Source organism: Megalobrama amblycephala, linkage group LG1 (assembly GCF_018812025.1).
Source record: "Megalobrama amblycephala isolate DHTTF-2021 linkage group LG1, ASM1881202v1, whole genome shotgun sequence".
Taxonomy (NCBI): Eukaryota; Metazoa; Chordata; class Actinopteri; order Cypriniformes; family Xenocyprididae; genus Megalobrama; species Megalobrama amblycephala.
In genome coordinates this window covers 14,948,417-14,973,609 of record NC_063044.1, presented here as the reverse complement: position 1 = coordinate 14,973,609, position 25,193 = coordinate 14,948,417, and the positions used below count along the sequence as shown (strand labels likewise).

The 25,193-nt window shown below is 37.5% G+C and overlaps 1 protein-coding gene across 9 annotated transcripts in view; it reads right to left on the bottom strand.

Annotated features, from left to right (window-relative positions):
• The window catches only part of baiap2a (BAR/IMD domain containing adaptor protein 2a), a 132,827-nt gene that overhangs the window by 90,640 nt on the left and 16,994 nt on the right, over positions 1 to 25,193 (bottom strand). For all 9 annotated transcript variants that reach the window (XM_048183001.1, XM_048183033.1, XM_048183009.1 and 6 more), the window contains exon 2: positions 5,380 to 5,455. In XM_048183001.1, the coding sequence (XP_048038958.1) occupies positions 5,380 to 5,455 (76 nt within the window). The remainder of the gene's footprint in view (positions 1 to 5,379; positions 5,456 to 25,193) is intronic.

The following is a 25,193-nucleotide window of genomic DNA, read 5'->3' as shown; positions in this document are numbered from 1 at the left end:
AGGCTGAAAAAAAGCCGACGAGGACCAACTTCAGCCGACGGTGTGGAATACACTAAGAAAACTTTTACGTTTTGAACTCAAATTGGGTGGTGATGGTCCAACTAACAGGCTGCTGATCATGCTCAGTTTGATCACTGATGATGCACTTTAATTGCACAGTAAATTGTGTTTTTGGTCACTTATGGTGATATAAATATTGGAAAGTACAGACCAACTTTAATTGTGAAGTTGATTCAACATTTTTCCCATAAGTTGACTATACTCAAAAAGTCCTGAAGTTTTTGAGTTTTGTCAACTTCTGATTTTTTAGAGTGAAATTACTTTGTAAGTAGGATTGGTGAATGAAAACTAGTTCTTATTAAGATCCTGGTCCATTTATGAAAAAAGTTCTTTTACATCTGCATTCATCTGTGAATGTAGAACGGTACTTACTCTAAAATATTCTGACAGCGTTTCTCACGCCTCTATTGAATCAACGGAGCCACAACAAATTATGTTTTAGGTTATTTACAGACCAAACTGAATGTGAGAGAGAAATACTGAAAGTCACAAAATAATACAAAGACGTATTATTTCTTTATCCTCAATAATTGCAAGCAACACAAACATACAGCACGGCCAGGGTAGTCTAATTCACAAACAAATAATTACTGAATGATTTCTATTAAGCTGATGTTTATCCAATTTCTCCCTGTCTACTCTCAACAATCTCTCTCAGATTACTCTTATGGTTCATTGCTACATTTTGGTACATTAACAATAATACATATGTGACCTGATCCAGCAAAATGAGTCACAGTGACCCAAATTTCAAAACTGAGATTTTGGTATCAATGGAAAGATGAGACAATAAGCTTTAAAATGATATCATAGTCAAAGTCATACCTTGAATGGTTTTAAAGATATACCCATTTTAATTATGGTCGTCTGCCCTCTTTTTCCAATTGAAAACCTGAGAAAATCGCTTTTAAAGTTTTTTGCCCGTTTTTTTGTTGATATCTTTCAAAATCCATTGCATTTAAAGGGATAAACTATTTATTTTACAGCTTAATTTGACCAAAGACATTTTATATATATATATATAAATGCTATTAAACCAGGCTGAAGCTCAAATTATTTTAAAGTATTTATTTGAATTAACCCTTTAAGACCTGAAGGCTTTTTTAGAGTTCTTTTTTTTTTCTTTTTCTGAGCGACACACACAAAAGTAAAGACTCATAACTCCAAAACTCTAGCAAGGAGAGTCAAAAGGTAGGTATCATTTGATACAAAACATTTTAAATTTTAAGAAAATATAAATTACATTACATTTGGACATTTTCTTGCAGAGAAACAGCTGATAAAAGACAAAAAATATATATAATTTTTAAAAAATAATTTTTCTTTTTTTATTTGACATGGAATAACTCAGGAACACAATAAGATCGCTAAAAAATTCTTTTTTGGTGATGCTCTCCTATATGTGAGCTGCATCTGGTTCAAATTTCGTGGTGATATTATAAAGAATAGTTTGAAAAATTGTTGTTCATTTTTTCCGCTGCCAGGTGGCGCCAACGGGCAGTAAACTCCGGTTTAGAGGTGCTTCTCAGCACTCGTTAGGAGTTTTTCAAAATGGTTAGATGCATTAAAAAGATGAGATTCTAAGCTTTAAAATGATATCTATTCTGTGTTATTCCACGTTGGAAAACGAACATGGATGGGTCCGGGAACATTGGATACACACTGCATCCCGGAGAGAGAGACATGTTTTTAGCCAAGTATGTTAAATCATTTCGTGAGTAATATCTTGTGATCAACGCAATATATTATATTGATTTTGCATTAATTTTAATCTTGAGAATCTGCTTTAAATATTGATGTATAATATTGACATATTTTTATGATCTGTGCATTTTTCATGAAGTTATGAGCACGTGAGATACATACTTGTATTCAGTTAGCTGCTGTGCTATTTGTGTTGTAAACGCATATTTCTCAGACTCATTAGAGGGTGAAAATAACGCAACAGAAGCATGTTGGAGGCTTGATATGAAAGTTTAAAGTCTTTGGTTTTGTATGCAAAAAAGAATTTTTGTGCTACCTATATGGATTCAATTTTTATTGGCTTTTAAAGAGAGACACGCAAATGGGAGTTTTATTTTATAAGGCGCGCTAGTCTGACAGGAGGATGGCTGGACCGATCGCGTGCCTGTCAGTCGAAACGGGGCTTCCCATTGTTAAAAATCAGCGTTTAGGTCAGTGTGTTTACATTTCTAAGCTGTTTGATTGGTTCTATACAACGTGTAACACCATATTTGTAGAGCAGAGATAATGACGTTTCAGGGGATACTGGGAAATGCTCATAACGAGAGGAGTTGAGAAGTTAATTTCCAGCTAATTTAGTGAAACCATGTCAAATTTAATAGCCATTTAAATACCTTTACTCGATTATCTGGACTACGAAACTTTGGGAGATTATTTTTGAAAGTCTGTTCTTTGAAATTAGCTTAAAAAAAAAAAATCGTTTTTTTCATTGTTTTTCCACATTATCGGCCCATATCTTAAAATGGAACGTTGCGACTTCCGACTCATTTCGCCAGATCGGGTCACATATAATTTCCCAAAAAAAAAAAAAAAAAAAAAAAAAATCACATTGCACTGTTGTCTCACAGCACGAAGTTCCCCTGGCCTTCAGTCCATGGTGTTTCCCAGCCTACAGCCCCAGACTCTGGGATACGTTCTAGCATCCCTGTGACACTACATAGGACAAGAGGTTTAGAGGATGAATGGATGTATGGATAGTTTGCAAATGCTTCCTCAAAAGTTGCTAATGGATTGTTAAGTAAAATTGGAATCCTTACAATTCCCATCCATATATGCAAGTCTACTGCTTTGAAATTCTCTCTTTTACTGAGAAAGAACCTTGTCATAACACACTCCTCCTACCGCACTCATTCATCTTTCTGTGCCTGAGGCTCTAAAACAAATCAGCAAGAACAATACCAGTCAGAAATAATAAATGGGGGCAGAGAGCTTTGCTGACTTTGTGTCTGAGTGATTTCATTTCCTAAAACACGGGGTAGAGTGGTAAAGACATGGCTTGAGAGCAAAAGAGGATTATGATTTATTCTGGTGGGTTTAGTGGCCTAGGACCTCCCACCAGAGCCCAGTTTCCCCTCAGTACGGGGTAGTCAATTATGGAATAAATCTCTTTTTCAACTCTGTCTCTTCCCTTTATGTTCTTTCAGCCATGTATTTACGGTACAAACCCACATTCTTCTCTACCAAACTGCTGCATAATTAGCTCTAGAACTTCTTGCTACCTGTGGATAGCAGTCTGGAAGCATATGGACCCTTGGGTAGCCCCCTTTCTGAGGATAAGAGTCTTTCACAAACACCAGCCAATCTGCCTTTAATGCTCAAGAGTTTGAAGGGCAGTCTGTCTCACAGATTTTACATAAATCCCCCCTGTGCTGGGTTGGGTGCTGAGATTTATGGGTATCCCAGGTTTCCTTTGTGACTCTTTAAAGGCCAATTCACACTTTAGGATAGTTATTGTGTGAGTTTAGTTGCGTTGAGTATTAACTATACTAATATCAGTAATGACACCAGTGTCTTCCAGTTTGTTTATGTTATACATTGTATATTATGATCATTGAAAATTAGTTGAGCCAACTTAAATTGAGGTTCCTGTATCATACTGATCAGCAATAGTGCATGTTAGTATGCTTAAGACACACCTGGCTAATATGACAACTAAATGAATTAAGTTGGCTCAGCAAAACAATTTTTTGTTTAAATGAACTATACCAGTGGTTCCCAAACTTTTTAGCTTGGAGTACCCCCTGAAGGGATTACCATTCTTCTGCGTATCCCCTCTCTTCCACTTAGATTGCAGTCACACCTTTTCCATTAAGGGACAATATTTGCCCCCTAAATTGATTTTCCAGTGCATATTTTTACCTTTATGAATAACTTTATAAAATAAATAATGTTTTAAATAAAAAAATGTTCAATAGAGAAATATGCAATGATGGTAAAACAAAGTGATACTTTTAAATATTAAACTAAAACTGCCAGTAGGTGGCAGCAAGTCACTGTTTTTATGAGTGAGTCATCGAGTCATTCATTCTGTAACGAAGCAAGTGGCTGTGAATGAATCAGTGAATCATTGACTCTCACGATTCGTTCAAAGCCGCAGAATTGTTTGCGAAACCGACGTGTATTGTAGTTCTGCTGTGGTTTTTGTTAGAACTATTATTTCATTGCAAAATAGAGTAAATACTGACAGTACTGTGTTTAAAATGTATGTACGTTTTGTTTTTTGACCTGTTGTATAATGTCACGTTTGCAGTGGATATTTGCATTCTTGCTCGTTATCATCATTAAATACAAGAACTCACACAAGGTATGTTTTTGTATCGGAGAAATTAATCCACTATCTGTCTATATTTGTTCTTCATGCGAGTGGTAAATCCCCACTTTTACAAAGGTGCATTGTCAAGAACGACAGTAATTTAGTGCGATTTAAGGCAGCAGATTCTGCACGCGATCTATCATATGCTTCTGTGGATAGCCTACAGTCATTTTTGACTGCAAAAGATGAGGTAATTTGATTAAATGTAGGCTACTGGATTTACGGCATTTTGGCCGTCAGAAACACATGCTCGATTTTAATATTATTTTAAGGTAGAATTAAATGAACTACTCAGCATTTTGTTCGCGTACCCCCTTTTGTCACCTCAGGTACCCCAGTTTGGGAACCGCTGAACTATACTATCAAACAGTGAGCATTTTAACGTTTTTATATCGGCTCTATTCACTTCCATTGTAAGTGCCTCACTTTTCAGATTTCTACCTTTTTTAAAGAAAATAAGAGAAAGGCCAAACATTTTCTTTTTCTCAAAACTGGTGCTTGCGCTAAACTGGGATTTTCCTTTAAGATGTATTCCTGCACATCACCCTAAATGTTTTACAGCCACTGCACACCCAAGGCTGCCGGAGCAAGATTACATTTGCCAATGTGAATGCAGACATCAATGGGCAATTGTCTGGCTTTCATCAGTCACCTACTGCACAAAGCCTTCAAAGTCGTCTGATTGTTCCTCTGTCTAATGGCTAAATATCAAATCATCATTGAGGCAGGACACATTATCTCCTCTCTGAATGCCCTCATCAGCTGAGCATTAGTGTTTGGCCCATCTGAGCTCAGGAGGTGTCTCGGGTTATGTGAGAGTTGATAAGGCTGTGTGGCCATCTGAATGACAGGATGACAAACATTGTCATCATCTTCAAATGAAGTGGCATTAAAGGCGAATAGGAAGGCGTGGAGGGTTTGGACAGCTGCCTGAATGTGAATGAAATGGGGGACGTTTGGAGATGTGATGTGGGGATACTTACTGGAGAGAGCCTTCTCGTAGTTCTTCCCCATGGCGATGAAATTCCGCAAACAGGGATTGAACTGTTCCATGATGCTCTGCAAGAGATGGAAAGATTTGTTAAAGAGCAGAATTGCAACATGTTAAGTGTGCATGGGTTATTGTCAGGCTAACACAAAATCTTGTGTTCAAACTAAGGATGCGTCAACATTACAAAGCTGATAAACCGATAATATCACCTTATAGCAAATAAGCCAAAATTAAAATTCCATTCTATTTTAAAACTCATGTAGTGTGAGCCAGGCATAACACTTTATTTTGATAGTAGAATGTCTAAAGCGGACATGGACTAACTATAAGTAACTATAAGTAGACTGTCAACTTGCTCTACTAACCCTAACCCTGGCCTAACAGTCTACTCTAATGAGAGTTTGTTGACATGTATTTGGGTTAATAGCGTGACGGGTTATTTTTTTTGTCCAAAGGCCTTAATAATAATAAAAAACAAAGATATGACATCCATAGTATGTAATGTAGTACATCTAGATCTCTTTTATTGAATCTAAAAGGTTTTAATTAAGTTGGCTTGAAAAAGCCAACTTATTGATCTACGTCTTAAGCTTATTATTATTCTTCTTAGACTAAATTTCTAAATGCTACTCCTCCTAGACTGTTCAAGCTACAACCACCAAACTCGGACTAGACCTTCAGACTGTTCTGACTTAGTGTGCTATATCTTTTCAGACTGATCCGACTTACGGTTTTCCTAAAAATGCTGATTAAAACTGAAAAAAAACTCCCATTGACTCCCATTGAAAATCTGAACATTCCATCAAACTCCAACTGTCAAAAATTCAAATCTAAACACACTGAAGCCCATTAAACTCAATGAAGCTTCCATTCTATGTACTATTACTGAGCCATTCAAACTCATTCAAACTTATCTATCTATCTATCTATCTATCACTTCTCATCTATCTCTCTTCTCATCTATCTCTCTATCTCTGTATCTCTTTTCTCATCTATCACTTCTCATCTATCTCTTCTCATCTATCACTTCTCATCTATCTATCTATCTATGACTTCTCATCTATCAATCTATCTATCTTCTCATCTATCACTTCTCATCTATCTCTCTTCTCATCTCTCTATCTATCTCTCTATCTCTCTATCTATCTATCTATCTATCTATCTATCTATCTATCTATCATTCAAACTCATCTATCTATCTATCTATCTATCTATCTCTTCTCATCTATCTCTCTTCTCATCTATCACTTCTCATCTATCACTTCTCATCTATCTCTCTTCTCATCTATCTCTCTTCTCATCTATCTATCTATCTATCTATCTATCTATCTTCTCATCTATCTATCTATCTTCTCATCTATCTATCTATCTTCTCATCTATCTCTCTTCTCATCTATCTCTCTCTCTCTCTATCTGCTATCTATCTATCTATCTATCTATCTATCTATCTATCTATCTATCTATCTATCTATCTATCTAATCTATCTTTCTTCTCATCTATCACTTTTCATCTATCTTTTCTCATCTATCACTTCTCATCTATCTCTCTTCTCATCTATCTCTCTTCTCATCTGTCTTCTCATCTATCACTTCTCATCTATCTCTCTTCTCATCTATGAATTCTCATCTATGACTTCTCATCTATGACTTCTCATCTATCTAATATCTATCTATCTATCTATCTATCTATCTATCTATCTATCTATCTATCTATCTATCTATCTATCTATCTATCTATCTATCTATCTATCTATCTATCTATCTATCTATCTATCAACTTATTCAAATTCATATACGTTATCTATCTATCTATGATCAACTCTCATAGCAACCACCCAAAACAACCTAGCAACCACCCAGAACACCACACAACCACACAACCACACAAATCACCCTGGCATCATCCTAGCAACCAGCCTGGGTACAATAGCAACCGCATAGCAACACCATGGCAACCACTCCGAGTACCCTGGAAACTGCATAGCAACACCATGGCAACCACCCCGAGTACCCTAGCAACCGCATAGCAACACCATAGCAACCACCCCGAGTACCCTAGCAACTGCATAGCAACACCTTAGCAACCACCCTGAGTACCCTAGCAACCGCATAGCAACACCTTAGCAACCATGGCAACCACCCCGAGTACCCTAGCAACCGCATAGCAACACCTTAGTAACCACCCCAAGTACCCTAGCAACTGCATAGCAACACCCTAGCAACCACCCTGAGTACCCTAGCAACCGCATAGCAACACCCTAGCAACCACTCAGATTACCCTAGCAACCGCAAAGCAACACCTTAGCAACCACCCCTGGTACCCTAGCAACCGCATAGCAACACCCTAGCAACCACCCCGAGTACCATAGCAACCGCATAGCAACACCTTAGCAACCACCCCGAGTACCCTAGCAGCCGCATAGCAACACCCTAGCAACCACTCAGATTACCCTAGCAACCGCATAGCAACACCTTAGCAACCACCCCGGGTACCTTAGCAACCGCAAAGCAACACCCTAGAAGCCTCATAGCAACACCTTAGCAACCACCCCGAGTACCTTAGCAACCGCATAGCAACGCCTTAGCAACCACCCCGAGTACCCGAACAACCGCATAGCAACACCTTAGCAACCACCCCTGAGTACCCTAGCAACGCCTTAGCAACCACCCAGAGTACCTTAGCAACCGCATAGCAACACCCTAGCAACCACTCAGAGTACCCTAGCAACCGCATAGCAACACCTTAGCAACCACCTCAAGTACCTTAGCAACCGCATAGCAACACCCTAGCAACCACCCCGAGTACTCTAGCAACCACATAGCAACACTTTAGCAACCACCCTAAATACCCTAGCAACTGCATAGCAACACCTTATCTATCTATCTATTAAAACTCATTCAAACTCATGAACTCAAACTCATCAAATCTATCTATCTACTAAAACTCATTCAAACTCATAACTTTCAAACTTTAAACTTTAAAAACTACTTTAAAATTTCTGGACCAACTTTTTCAAGCCAACTTAAAGTTTGTCTACAAACTTTTTAATCTAGTTATATTTTGCTACACTTTTAAAGGTATTTTAAAGATTTTGAAGTGTCAAAAGGTCATTAGGTTTAATCGTCCAAAGGCCAATACAACCATTTAATTTGTGATTAAAATATCTTAAAATGTAATAAATGTATTTTTTTATTCTGGCATGATTTTATAACATCAAATATCAGCAAAATAGTAGTAAAATTATGTGTAGAAGTTGTTGCTTTGTTATGAGAAAGAATGTCCGGAAAAATGAATTTCATTGATGTCATTTGGAGTAACCAATATAAAGGGACCATTCTGGAGTCATGCATCAAGTCATGCAGTCAATATCATGTGACAGGATGTGACATCATTCAGACACCTACAAAGGACCACATGGTCGTGAAGCAGTAACTAACTCTCTTTTAACTATATGAAAAATTCACGTTTTCACTTGCTCATATTCACATCCCAAAACATCAGGGCCCTCATTTATCAACAGTGCGTAGAAAAGGTTCTATATTTTGTCCAACGAATGAAATTTAGAATGTGCCTAAGTACAAGAAAATCCGCATTTATCAAACGTGCGCACGCAGTTCTTACGCACATGAGTAAGCAATCATTGTTGATAAATCCCACATGTGCGTAAGTACCATGCTCGTTCACGTTCACGGTCATTAGCATTCGGAAACGCCTCCAATGAACCATATATGGTGACAACACTTCCCTTTAAAAGTCACGTGATTGTGTTTTTTCCTCACAGCAATAATAGCAAAGAGAGCTCTTGCCAAGCAGATCAGCTTGATCTTGGAAAACGTGCTCTCTGGAGGACATTGTTTGCAAAGTCTTCCAATAATGCAAGATAAAATAAAGATAAAGTTTACTTAATTTTTGCACACATAGACTATTTAAGTAATTTTCAAATATGGATTTAAGTTACTCTATTTAGTTAAGATAAGTAAAATTTTAAGTAATTTTAACTTTATCAGTAAAAAGTTGATTTAGTTTCGATTTAGTTTAAAACTCTTTTGCAATACATTTTACACAAACAATATAACACTGAATGAAACCATGCTATTGATGTGTATGTTTTTACTTAGAAACATCTAAGCAGGTAATACGAAAGATATTGTGTAGACATCATATCTATATATTAAAAGTAATGCTATAGTTGAACACATAGAGACCTCAATACTTGGTACACAACACACAATGACGGTAACATTCGATGGAACATGTTTGAGTGTTATTGTGGCATTTTGAGTATAAAATGAGCTCTAAATGTCACAAAATGTTAAGTTACTAAACCTAACCACAAAAGCAATGATAAAACAGTGATAAAACAGTGTAAAAACAGCTGGAAAACAGCAAAAAATTGACCTCATTAATTATTCAAGGCCCAGTGCATGATGGGAACACCAGTATCAGAAAAGTTGAGTAGTTTTACTTAATTTTATAATGTTGATATTTACACTTTAATTTCTACAAGCTTAAATTGAGTACTACTAAATAACTTGCATTTGTTTTTTTGTTTTTGTTTTTTTGTTTGTTTTTCTGTATTATTTACTTAACCATAATTTTTTTTTTTTACAGTGACACCAATTACGCACTGTGTGTAAAACTAGACAATTGATAAATTGAGTGTTTTATAAATAAAGGAAACACAGGACATGTTGATTGCTTAATGCATACAGTGACACTCTTAAATGATTTTTGAGTGTAGTGTCACTATTCTACCACTAGATTATCTGCGTAAGCATGCTCAGAGGTGTGCTTATATTTACACACATTTCTACGTTTAAGTACAAGTTGGTGAATCCCACACTTTGCTTGAAACTGTTCTTACGCACTCACTACGCACAAATCTGTCCGTACGCACCATTGATAAATGAGGGCCCAGGTCATTTGGTACAACCGCTATAAAACATGGAAAATGTTGTAATATTTTAAAAACCTGTACTAAATATAAAATGTTTGATTGTCCTTTTGTTAGCTAGGTAGCTAGATATCAGCCTGTTAGCATTGTTTGAAAATATCATAGGTATAACCAAAAGTGTCATTCGGTAAAAAAAAAGTTTTGGTTAAACCGAATGACTTTTTTGTGTCAAATTTTGTCCATCTTGTAAACAAATGACAAAAGCAGTGTTAATTGATTATAAAAACCACATAATCTCATTGTTAACACTTAATAAAACTTCAAAATTAATTATATCTCCTATATGTTTTTTTACACTTTTAAAAAACGTATTCATCAATGGCCCAATTGCAAGTTAATGAAAGTTAGTTGACGTTGTTGATTTTTAACATCGAACCTAAAGATACAAAAAAAAAAAAAAAAAAAAACGCATTTATGATGTATATTCTGAGACTAAACTTACCGAACATCCAAAACAATGCTATGTGCTGGTCTAAACGCGCTTATTGTATGTGCACATATATAATAGTATTTTTTCCAGCTGAAAACTTCTGAAGAGCTTATAAAATGGAGGAATCAGAACAATGCCAGGAATTCCTCCGTTGCACACAAAAGAAGATCTACTGCAAGGAGTTGACATTTTCGATGCCTATACCCAACTGTAATGGGCAACGTAGCTACTATGACTAGAAAAACCAGGTATGTTTGAGCATTCTGACCTTTTTTAACATCTCGTTTTGATGTCTTTGGTCCATATCGTATTTATATTTCAGTCAAACCGCACCAGGGTACATATAGAAGTGGATCGAGACCCCCTGAAAAATGGGGTCCTACTTAAGAAACCGCATTAGCAATCGCACCAAACCTGACAAATGTGAACACATCCTTTGACTGAACACAGCAGAATAGAACAGATAAGTCTTAAATAATCACAAGTATCACATAGACCAATTATCTAAACAACAGCACAGACTGAACAAGAACATGAAGAAATATATATAACCATTTATTGCACAAAACTGCCCTCACAAAAGAAGTATTTTGACATCAAAACAATAGATAAACAAATAAATACACTAATCAACCTGTCCCATCCTTAGCCTGCTTACTGAATACTTGGCTCATTTGATTATGCTGTCAGCTACTAATAAGTATGTAGTATTATCTAGCTCCGTTCAACCCCCCTGTTAAAAAGACTGGATTAGACATGAATGTCCATGCTGGTTTAGGTGGATTAGTACCTTCTAGTTTAGCTGGTTGACCAAGGAACTCCAACAAAAAACATCTAAAACATAGCATATACGATGGTGACCATCTTTTCAGCAGGGGCTGTGCATCCATGCACACACAAACATACCAAGGATGCTTCCATTTTCCCTTATGCAAAAACCGTCCACAGCATCATCCCTCATTCGCACCACCCATCATTCCATGTTGTGTTAAACAGAGTGTGATTATTCATGTGGGAGGGAAGCAGACACTCATTCGGGGGAGAGCAAAGAGCTTTGACATTTTGTGCAGGGCTTCAAGGCTATTTAAGAGGATGCAAGAAAGTAAAAGAGATAGAAAGGAAGCATATGCTTAGAGTTAATGAACATATTTTGCTCTGAAGTGCCAGTGTGCGAGCTGGGCTTGTTATACTGCCAGGAAGTGTATACAGTTCGTTTTAAGGAAGGGCTGGGATGTCTGGTGTTTCTGAGAGGGCACATATGCAGTCAGGGCAAATTGTCTCGAAGCTCCGGGCCTAGTGCAACCAAAATAAACACTTTACCGCCTCGCCATGCTGTAATCCTTCAGTGATGCTCACTCGAGCGGGCATCTGTCATAACACCCTGAGCACCATCCACTTCCCCTTCAGGGCTTCCTCCAATTAGAGCAGCCACAGTCAGCCAAGGCCTTAGGGTTAACAAAGTCCTGAAGCTGACAGCACAACACCACCGAACCCTGCTTTCTTCCTCTAAAATTCACCACGAATAACTACATCCCATACAGCAGCCTGTAACACCTCACAGAAACCTTATGACTATTCCTCCACAAAACAAACTCCTCAAAAACACTACATATCAAGCTAGTATTTCACAGTAAACAACACTATTGGTCAATGTCTGACCCTCAATATCCTCTTAACATGCAGAGCTCTAGTTTGCATCTAGCTTAATCCATGACCTAAAAATCCATTACTAATTAACATTTAAGGTTCATACATTTAAAAAAAATTAACAGAGAACAGCCACAAACTCCACCTCTTCTATAATGCAAGGGGTTGTGGGCACATTCTCTCTGATTAGGTACTACTTTTGAATAATTTGCGACTGTTAAGAAAGTACGTAATCATATGAATTTGTGTAGTATGAATCTAATCCAGACAAACATTGGCCGTTCTATCATTGTCATGTGACATGGCATCATTTGTGTCTCTTCACTGCCATTCACAAATTTTCTCCAGTGGCCTCATGGGAGAGTAAACTTTCCATTGGATGCAAGCTTCAGAATCTTGGCAGAAATACTAGGTCATCCGGGTACTTTTCGCCTACTGTTTTTGAATACTATGAATTTCACACAAAGTTTTTTGCCTACTATTATAGCAGAGAAGTATTTTATTTCAGATGCAGCCAAAGTCCTTTTAAGGAAAATTTGTTCACTATTTGCAACACCTCTGCCATATTGTGCCGACTCCGACACAGGTTGCGCCCCAGGTGACTCAAGTTCAATTCCTGGTTCGTGGTCCTCTCTCCCATCTTGGTGCCATCCCCCTCTCTCTCCCACTTGGCAAAAACAAATCTTTAAACAAGTTTACAAATTTACATCTCAATAAGGTAGATGACATATTAAGTGGCTAAGCATTAGATGATTTAAGTGTAACCACTGGGGCACCCAACCAAGTGGTTACAAAATAAGTAGTAGCTAACTTTTTTCCCCAATAAAAAAAGACTGAAAACTGCTTGTGCAACCCAGGATCGAGCATCTTTGACAGTCTTAGGCAGGGTAGATGCTGTTCAATCAGTCAACACACATAGAGGTGCCAAATGCAGGCTGGAACATGTCAACAGATGGAGAAATACCAGGTCAAAACTCTCTCGGATGCCCGAAATGGAAGACATATTTGGACGGACTCTACCAAGATGATTTAGGTCAGGTATTAATAGGCATCAAACTACTTAAAGACTAGTCTGACAAATGATCGAGTCAAGATTTCATTGAACCTTCAAAAATATTAATGTTTTCTACAATAAATTAAGTCTGGGAGTAAAACTAGTGCCGAATCTCTGATTGAGCGACAAGAAGACCTGTTCCCCAGGCTTCAGTGACTTGACGTCACAGGTCACCTTCCTACTCCTGCCACACTCTCTAGGCAGCTCTGAAAGTGGGTCTGCACCTGACGGAGAGTAAGATGGAGAGTAGGCGGCAGTGCCTCAGCAAAATCCTCACCCCAGGAGCTCCATTAGATGGAAAGAAAGAGATCCACAATGAGTGAAGGAAAAATACATATTCATACATTAAAAAAAAATCAGCAAGAGTTTTTCGTTCTCTTCTCTCAAGGATGAAAGGCCTCTCTCCATTTCAAGGCATTTTTTCCCCTTTACCTACCCTTTGACTATTTCCTGCACCTTACCTTCTTTATAACGCCCTGCCAGAATGCAATACCTCATTAAAAAGACACCTCAACAACATCCTCATAACGTGTGAGAGCAGGAAAAAAGAGAAAGATAGAGATAAGGTACAATGAAGAGAGGTAGAGATCCGAAGAGCCTGGCGCTAGATGTGGGTGGCTTACATAACAGTTAGGCGAGACCAGGTCTGGGCTCATATGGCACTCCTGTAATCAAGAGCAGAAATGGGCGACGCTGACGTGGGGATGATAGAACAGTAATGAAGTAGGCTTTTCTCCAAAACTTAGCGAGCTGCCTACCTAGACAGCATTTAAAGGATTAGTTTATTTTGAAAGGAAAATTAGCCCAAGCTTTACTCACCCTCAAGCCATCCTAGGTGTATTTGACCTTCTTTTTTCTGATGAACACAATCAGAGTTATATTAATAAATATCCTGACACATCCAAGCTTTATAATGGCAGTGAACGGGACCATTGAGTATTAAGCCCAAGGAAGTGCATCCATACATCATAAACGTACTCCACACGGCTCCAGGGGGTTAATAAAGGCCTTCTGAAGCGATGCGTTTGTGTAAGAAAAATATCCATATCCACATTTTGCCAGACCGCCTTCCATATTCAACTTACGAAGAAAGTGTAATGCCTCTCACAGTTCAAAGCACTTACACTATGTCCTATGCCTTGTGTATTCAACTGACAAATTGACGCAATGTCAGTTACGCTTTCTTCGTAAATTGAACACGGAAGGCGGTCTGGCGGAAGCTAGATATTTTACTTTATAACTAGTTAAATATGAATATTTTTCTTACACAAACGCATCGCTTCAGAAGGCCTTTATTAACCCCCTGGAGCCGTGTGGAGTACATTTATGATGGATGGATGCACTTTCTTGAGCTTCATACTCGTTGGTCCCGTTCACTACCATTATAAAGCTTTTTACGTTTCAGGATAGTTATTAAAGGTGTCCTTGATTCAAAAATTGAATTTACCTTGGCATAGTTAAATAACAAGAGTTTAGTACATGGAAAAGACATACAGTGAGTCTCAAACTCCATTGTTTCCTCCTCCTTATATAAATCTCATTTGTTTAAACGACCTCCGAAGAACAGGCGAATCTCAACATAACACAGACTGTTACGTAACAGTCGGGGTGTACGCCCCTAATATTTGCATAATGCCAGCCCATGATGTTCCCAACATTATAAAAGGCATTAGACAAGGGCAGCCAGTTAACGTCTGGAGCTGCACACAGCCGAATCATCAGACTAGGTAAGCAAGAACAACAGCGAAAAATGGCAGATGGAGCAATAATAACTGACATAATCCATGATAGCATGATATTTTTACTGATATTTGTAAATTGTCTTTCTAAATGTTTCGTTAGCATGTTGCTAATGTACTGTTAAATGAGGTTTAAGTTACCATCGTTTCTTACTGTATTCACGGAGATAAGAGCCGTCGCTATTTTCATTTTTTAAACACTTGCAGTCTGTATAATGCCTAAACACAACTTCATTCTTTATAAATCTCTCCAACAGTGTAGCATTAGCCGTTAGCCACGGAGGACAGCCTCAAATTCACTCAGAATAAAACTTTAACATCCAAATAAATACTTTACTCACATAATTCGAAGCATGCATGCAGCATGCATGACGAACATCTAGTAAAGATCCATTTGAGGGTTATATTAGCTGTGTGAACTTTGTAAACGCACTGGATTATAGTCGACAGCTGGTGTGGCAGGGAGCACGCGATTTAAGGGGGCGGCGCCGAGTGTAAATCAGTGCATTGTTAATGATGCCCCAAAATAGGCAGTTAAAAAAATTAATTTAAAAAAAATCTATGGGGTATTTTGAGCTGAAACTTCACAGACACATTCAGGAGACACCTTAGACTTATATTACATCTTGTGAAAGAACGTTCTTGGGCACCTTTAATATAACTCCGATTGTGTTCATCTGAATGAAGAAAGTCAAATACATCTAGGATGGCTTGGGGATGAGTAAATATTGGGGTAATTTTCATTTCAAAGTGAACTAATCCTTTAAGACATCACATACAAGCTCCCGATGATAAGCCTGCTCCAAAATATAGGCAGCAATCTTCCAGTGGATTCTAAGATACCTAGTTTTGGCCAAAATTAGAAGCACTGCATGTACATTTTACATAGAAAGTAAAACCAGAAATCACTGTAGCTACGGACAGAAAAGTCTTCATGTAAATATTTAAATCAATCTGAATTAATTTTCAATTGGATTGCAAGGGGTGGTGTAGATCTGATATAATCTGATCAACAGAAAAACATTAAAGCTTGAATCCGACTATTTTCTCAATCAGATTTAAAAATACCTTGCACATATGCGCAATGCTGTGATATGCATGTTTACATATGGTTGAGGTCTTATGAACATGCATATGTTTATCTCACCTCTTATGAACTGGTCAGTGGAGGAGACTGAACTCTTATTATATATTTGTTAAAAAACCTTGTCTGACAAATATGCCAGCTTTCACGACAATTATACTTGTGGCTCTGGTGACATTATTGCGGTGACTTTCTCCGGTTCTGAACACAGCGACTGCTCATGTAATGCAGATGCAAATGAATATGTGAATCAGATTGCAACATTTAGGGTTCATGTAAATAGAACTTTCAGAATCTGAAATCAGAATGGATTAATTCCGATTGAGGAATAAATAGCGCATGTTGTGTTGAGCTCAGTGAAAATTATGTAAGCATAAAAATATACCAACAGAAAATTTCATTATAACGTATTAAAAAAAAGTTCTGATTTAAATGGATCTGTTTTAACTAATTTATGTGTGCAGTGTATGTTTATATGTATTGAAGTACATTAGCTTAGCAACATGTTAAAGTTAAATTCTATTTGAATCAGTAGTGCGATTTTAGGAGCACTACTTATGTGTCAATGTACCGCATCGCACTTCAGCTACTTATTAGGTAACTTTTCAGTTAAAATGCTGCCTATTAAGACATCTGTCTATGTAAGCAGTAGACAGCAAGACAGCTCACTAGGAGCAGAGCTGTAGTCAGCACTCCAGTACCTACAAAAATGAGACAGTTTAACTGTCACACAAACACCATTCAGCACTGAAAAAATAGGTGGTTTTCTGCTAATGCTAGTGTCACTTCAGCTAGGTGTAATTAGCTTGGCGTAATGCTAGCACTTTGAACTTGTGAATCACAAGTGAGGTCAGAGGGACTGGGCGGGGCTTAGGTGGTTTCTTTTCTAAAATCTGTCAGTGTTGCTAATTTTATCATCCCAGTCCTCGTGTGCTACATCTGCCAGCCTAATTGCAAGAGCTAATTGGAATATGAGGCCAGCATACACTTTGTCTGAGAGCTTGGTTATTCCTGACTCTCTGTAAGAGGGACGTGTGCAACACCTTCACTTTAGTGACAAGGCAAGATGGTGACAGTAAAAACTGTGACAGAATACCAAATAAGTCTGGCCAGATAAAACAGCAAAAGTAGACAATAAAAGTCAGATTTGAGCTTTACTTTGTGTAATAAGATGTTAATGGGTTCAACGAAGCAAGTAAACAAACTGAGATATTTAATTCCCCACATTCTCAACCACTTCTTTGAAAAATGAGGGCTGCACATTAAATAAATAATCATGATTACAGTATTCAGCTGCAACACAAGCTCAATGGAAACACGTGCCTCTTCCTACATTTTTGCACAACTCCAAAAACTTACCTATTCATACAATTCACCAGAGTTTCCATCTTCCTTCAAGTCCTTTTCACACACATCATGATTACAAGGGCAGATTATTGACTAATAAAGACTTATTTTTGCGCCCTAAATATGTACAATAATTAGCATAATAAAACGCTGCCAGATTCACGTTCATCTGTTTCAGATAAAATAAAACGTGCTTTTAGCACCACTATTTCACATTGAAAGTGTCAAGAAACGTGCAAGAAGCAACGTAACATCATTTTGCAGAAATGTCGCCACAGGCCTGAGTTGTTCAATTTAAAGGGTTGGTTCACCCAAAAATGAAAATACTGTCATTAATTACTCAAACTCATGTCGTTCCACACACGTAAGACCTTCGTTCATCTTCGTAACACAAATTAAGATATTTTTGATGAAATCCGATGGCTCAGTGAGGCCTTCATAGCCAGCAATGGAACTTCTTCTCTCAATTTCCATAAAGGTACTAAAAACATACTTAGTGGTTCTACCTTAGTATTATATAGCGACGAGAATATTTTTTGTGTGCCAAAAAAACTAAATAATGACTTTTTAACATATCTAGTGATGGCCGATTTCAAAACACTGCTTCATGAAGCTTCGGAGCGTTACGAATCGAATCAGCGGTTCGGAGTGCCAAAGTCACATGTTTTCAGCAATTTGGTGGTTTAATACGCGATCCGAATCACTGATTCGACACAAAAGATACGTAACGCTCCAAAGCAGTGTTTTACAGGTGTAGACTGACATGAGGGTGAGTAATTAATGACAGAATTTTCATTTTTGAGTGAACTAACCCTTTAAGGTGCTTGGCTATTTGAGCTGTCTTTGAGCCTCATATTTCTGAGGTGAAGGTGTGTCAATTAAAGAATTATGGCAGAAAGAAACTGGTATGCGTCATAATTAAATTTTGATTGTACATATCTTGTGAACAACTGAAGAATAGCAATAAAGCCTTCCAGAAAATGTCACTGATTTATGAATAACCTTTCTTTGGCTGTGATAAAATACATTGATAAAACATCAATTACTTTGAAACCTTGAAAATGCGCTTCTAGAACAATGGTCAAAAATTCCCATAAACACACTCCTAAACCTTGTGGAAAGCTGAAGTGGAAAGTTGAAGCTGTTATAGCTGCAAAGGGTGGGCCAACTCCATATTAAACCCTACGGATTAAGAATGGGATGTCATTAAAGTTCATGTGCATGGGCAGACGTCCCAAAACCAAGGGGATGGATGGATGGATGGACGAACGGACGGACGGACGATTTATATATTTATTTAGGCTGTCAAAATTGACACTGTGTCTACATCAGACGCGAGCAGACAACAGAACCCATTATAATGCGTGATATTGTCTACACTGGCTATGCCGCATTTACTGTCGGGAATTTCTTGTGTTGCGCCACGACAAATTCCCAACATTAAACTGATTCCCCATTCTATTTCTGAAGTAGTCCAAGTGCTTTCCAACGGTCTTCTTGTCACGTTCAGTGTAGACAGCTTTAAGCTGTTGCGGCGCGGCCCGAAAAAAGTTGTGTCTGGTGTAGACACGGTGTAACGCATTAATATATATGAAGCTGAGCCCAGTGTGTCCATTTATTTCCAAACAAAACCACATCATATACTACTTCCAGGGTAAAACCTACAACCTTTACTGACCGAGGCAACCATTGTCCATACCACCCAGCATTTATGGTGCAGTGGGGAAACCAATGTTAAGTTTAATAGCTAACATTAGCACTGACCAAACAGAAATAAAGGAAATTAAGTGTTAGCAATAAAAGGCAAAGGGGAAATGTTACTTAAACACACTCCAAGAAGCATTTAAGAGGAAACAAGGCTGGGAGGAGAGATAAGACATTATTGCAGATGTGAATTATTTTCTTCTTGGGGCCCTGATCACACTGTCTGGGTGTATTTTACGATTATGACCATCTTATCATACATTATCTCCTACATAAATCAAATTCTTTTGAAGCAAAACAAGTTTTTAGTATTAAAAAGTTATTGAAAACAGATTGAAGATGAGTTTGGGTTCACTAAGGGGTCTGATCACACAGGAATTATTCTTGCCTTCCATCTGTGCTATCATAAAATTATAAATTAAATAATAATAAAGTGTTTTACATTAAGGACAATTTTTCAAGCATAAAATAAAGAGGTAGGAAGTTTCCGTTTAAACACCAGCAATGTTTTTCTGTTTTTTTTGAGGCTTAATAAATGATTGACACTACAAATGTCCAGAACCCAACAACAGCTGGCCTTGCGCTTGACAACATGCTGGCAGTGCTAATCTAATGCGGCAGAGGTCTGTGCATGGGCTCTTGGCAGACGGAGCACATGTTGTGTGCAATCAGAGAGGAATGTGTGGAGGATAGCAACTGTATCAGTATAATGACTAGCGTACTGTTCCACCCCCCCCCAATCAGACCCCTGTCTTAATCACATCAAGGGGCTGAAAAAAGGCAGGATCATCCTCACCCTCTCTCTCTGTTTTTCTGGGCAAGCCTTATGAATGCAGGCCTACTTTCAATATCCAATACAAATCTAGTCTCCATTTCGATCTCCAATTCAAGCTCCACGACGAATACTCCTAAACACAAGCCTGTCAATGTGGTTCCCAACTGGTTTTACTTCACATTGTTCACAACCAAGTTTGGATATTACACATCAAGCGGTGACCAAACCCAAGATTAAAACTGTTTACAGTACAAAATGTCCTTAAAACAAACAATTATTAATATTACCATGTACTGCACAGCCCCAATATGCTAGATTATTAAAACCTCCACAAAATCTCTTAACAAATGCAGTTTTCTTACCTTGGTTAACATATTTACAATTGCAACGCAAGCCACATTTCTGTTTCACAACACTTTCAAAGTGAAATTTCCAGCAAGTGACACTAAAAGTGTGTTTAGTTTTATCTGAAAGAGACAAGGAGACATGTATCTGGTAACATTTTATTACGTTGGTAGTATGGAAATTAAACGTCTGGTGAGACAGTAGGGCTGGGACAAATACATCAATTCTTGATTCACGATACAATTATTCTGGATCGATTCTGATATTTTCTGAATGTACCGCGATTCTCTCTCTAAAAATGCTCATGAAGAAGAGTGCTGGAGAGCGCTTGTGCGTTCTGCTGAGTTATGTAAGTGGTTAAATATACTTGCACCTCGGCTCAGAATGCTTTTATGACGCAAGATTAACGTAAACACAGCCCACTGTGAACACACTTGTAATTCGCTTCAACCTTTTCGAACTTTATGAATGATTTTAGGTTTAAAGGGTTAGTTCACCCAAAAATGAAAATTATGTCATTAATGACTCACCCTCATGTCGTTCCAAACCCGTAAGACCTTCGTTCATCTTCGGAACACAGTTTAAGATATTTTAGATTTAGTCCGAGAGCTTTCTGTCCCTCCATTGAAAGTGTTTGTACGGTAGACTGTCCATGTCCAGAAAGGGAATAAAAACATCATAAAAGTAGCCCATGTGACATCAGAGGGTCGGTTAGAATTTGTTGAAGCATCGAAAATACATTTTGGTCCAAAAATAACAAAAACTACGACTTTATTCAGCATTGTATTCTCTTCCAGAATCCTTTCCATTGAATTGATTCCATTGAATCCTTTCATCTGTCGGCGTTGGTAATGCACTTTTACGTCACCGTGGTTGTTTTTGGCGATTAGGACATCCGCGACATGCACACTTACGCACCATTTTAAAAAATATAGCAATACCAAAATACAAACAACATAGAATAGCTTGAATACAGCGTGCGTCTCCCTCAGACTGTAAATGAAGCTCGGACGGATAACACGTCAGCAGCGTCTTACATCAGCAGCGTCACTGCGGAGTCGTGAACCACACTCCGGAGCAGAAGGGGGCGGTAATGCACCAATAAGCTGGATGCCAACCGCCGTAAAACAGGAAAGAAGAAGAAGAAGAAGAAGAAGAAGCGGAGTCGTGAACGCGGATTGACAACAGACCTGGAAGAGAATACAATGCTGAATAAAGTTGTAGTTTTTGTTATTTTTGGACCAAAGTGTATTTTCGATGCTTCAAAATGTTGCGGATGTCCTAATCGCCAAAAACAACCACGGCAACGTAAAAGTGCATTACCAACACCGACAGATGAAAGGATTCAATGGAATCAATTCAATGGAAAGGATTCTGGAAGAGAATACAATGCTGAATAAAGTCGTAGTTTTTGTTATTTTTGGACCAAAATGTATTTTCGATGCTTCAAAAACTTCAAACTAACCCACTGATGTCACATGGACTACTTTGATGATGTTTTTATTACCTTTCTGGACATGGACAGTCTACCGTACAAACACTTTCAATGGAGGGACAGAAAGCTCTCAGACTAAATCTAAAATATCTTAAACTGTGTTCCGAAGATGAACGGAGGTCTTACGGGTTTGGAACGACATGAGGGTGAGTCATTAATGACATAATTTTCATTTTTGGGTGAACTAACCCTTTAAGAGCCTACACTAAACCCAACCCTGAACCTAACCAACAGTAGGGCTGGGACAATACATCAATTCTTGATTCACGATACAATTATTCTGGATCAATTCTGATATTTTCTGAATGTATCGCGACTCTCTCTCTAAAAATGCTCATGAAGAAGAGTGCTGGAGAGTCATGTGCGTTCTGCTGAGTCATGTAAGTGGTTAAATATACTTGCACCTTGGCTCAGAATGCTTTTATGACGCAAGATTAAGTCAAGTCAAGTCTGCTTTTATTGTCAATTCTTCCACATATACAGTACATACATACAGAGAATCGAAATTGCGTACTCTCAGACCCGCGGTGCATACAGATAACACTAACAGTAGAGCTTAATAATCTACAAAATCAATGTAAATATAATATAACTATACAATAAGGAGATGTAAAAAAGATATTACAAGAAAATATATATAAAAAATAAATAAGTTAAATAAAGCAGCGCAAGGCACATGGCAGATAGAGTGCAAACCAGTGAACAAACAGTGCAGATAAAAAGATTGGCTTATAACGTAAACGCAGCCCACTGCGAACACACTTGTGAATTGCTTCAACCTTTTCGACCTTTATGAATGATTTTAGGTTAAAAGTGGTGTCTGTAAAGATACTGGAAGCAAGCAGAGTATGTCTGTTTCTAAAGCACGTAGCGCCATCTGCTATTAAAAACTATACTCAGAATTGATTTGTGATACATTCAGAAAATATCAGAACTGATACTGAATAATTGTATCGAGAATCGATGTATTGTCCCAACCCTAATGCATTTGTCGAAGCAACCATGGCATTTTAGCTCGATTCCAAAAGTCTGTTTTATCGTTACACGTGTTCAACGGGACTCGAGTGATTGAAAGTTAAGCGCTGTACCAGGTAAGGTACCTAGCAAGTTTACTACATCAAAAAAAGCCAAATATATGGAGCTGTTTATGTGTTTAAAAATATTGGAATTTATTAGTTTACAAATCATGCACTGAGGTCAAAGTGTTTTGAGATGCATACACAACAGCAAAAATGTTAATTATTAGTGTAACACGTGGAACAAACACTGAACATTAACAAAGAGAAATACTCAGATTCAGTATTTCATATATCAGATTCAGAACCCATTTTTGGGCCATGACCCACCAGTTGAGATAACTATGATAATGCAAACAAATTTATCTATAAGCTGCCATTTAAAAAAGGACCCACGGAGATCTATTCGACAGAGTTAAAAATTGTACATCAGCCTATTTAATGAGTGAAGAAGATACCAAACGAGATTTGCATGCAAAGCACTAAATCACTCATCACTGGTTAAAGAACAACCACAGAAAATCCATGCAAACTCCTCTTTCTGTCTTGTGCTCAAACTAGGCTTGAACATTCTTATGGAACACACTGTCATCCTAAAACCATTGAGTGGTTGAAGGGTCCTCAACGATCCTCCCATTATGTGCAGGAATTCCCAGAATGCACTTCACTGGCCTGATCGCACCACAGAGCTGCTGGAGTAAGGCCTGTGTTTACCTCCAGCCTTGTGTTCTGACGCACATGAGACGACAAGAAAGCTTCATGCTGCAGTATATTAAATGCGCAACAAATGTCCTCGACTATCTGAACAAATGGAAATAAGAAAAGGAATTTTTCACAACAGAGTGAAAGTCTGGCTGTATCAAACCATGGTGGCCTTCCTTTTGCCATGGGTAAAAGCTGTTAAGCATGATGCGTGTGATAAAATCGCTACAAAAGACGAGCTCGACTGGCTCAATGCTTTAAACGTTGGCCAGAGAAAAATGATAAAAGCTGACAATAAATAGGCAATAAATATATAAATATTATTTATTTATTTGCTGTTGGTTTTATACAATTGGAAACTTTATCATATATTTTTGCTCATTTTAAATGCCTTTGTTTTATTGTAATTTCCACCACATCTCAAAGAAATGTATTTTGTTTGAGTACATTCTGTTGTGGAAACAGTGATAGTTTAATATTATTTATAATGTTATATGTAAATGTTTATTAATGCTTAGAATTAGCTTTTATTTTTATATTTTCAGTTTTCATTTCAGTTTTAGTTTTAGTAGTAATTTTAGTACTTCAACTCCCAAGTCAACATTTCTTATTTTCGTTTAAGTTTATCATCCAGTATTTATATGTGACACTGGACCACAAAACCAGTCATAAAGGTCACATTTTTTTTTTGAATTTGAGATTTATACATCATCTGAAAGCTGGACAAATAATCTTTCCATTGATATATGGTTTGTTGGGATATTTGGCCGAGATACAACTATTTGAAAATCTGGAATCTGAGGGTGCAAAATAAATAAATAAATAAAATAAAATAAAATTGAGAAAATAAAAATATTGAGAAAATCGCCTTTAAAGTTGTCCAAATGAAGTCCTTAGCGATGCATATCCACTCACAAAAATACATTTTTGATATATTTACAGTTGGAAATTTACAAAATATCTTCATGGAACATGATCTTTACTTAATATCCTAATGATTTTAAAAAGCATAAACGAAAAATCAATCATTTTGACCCATACAATGTATTGTTGGTTATTGCTACAAATATACCCGTGCGACTTATGACTGGTTTTGTGGCATTTCCACTTTTAGATCCCGTTAGTAGACAATTGAAACAAACTAGTGTGAAAAAAAAAATGTTTTCATGGAGTTTATTTTCTAAACGTTCACAGTCCCAAAAGTGTCCCTAGTTGAAGAAACACCAAAGCTTCAAAACTGGAAGCTGTTTAAGACTGTAAAGCAACATAGCAAATTAAAACTGAATGTGTGTTCACAGGTGTGCGTTTATCACCACTGAACGGTTAGCTCAAGTCCCTTAATTTGATTGGTCCGGCAGCACTCCAATAGATAGTGATACTTTTTGTTGTTGCATTTCAGACTTGAGTATGCGAGCAGTCAAGGAGAGGTGAATTGTTAAGCACTATTGTGCTTCATTACAACGACTTCAAATCAGAATTTAGAGTCAGAACAAGATGAACAAATCCTGTATGA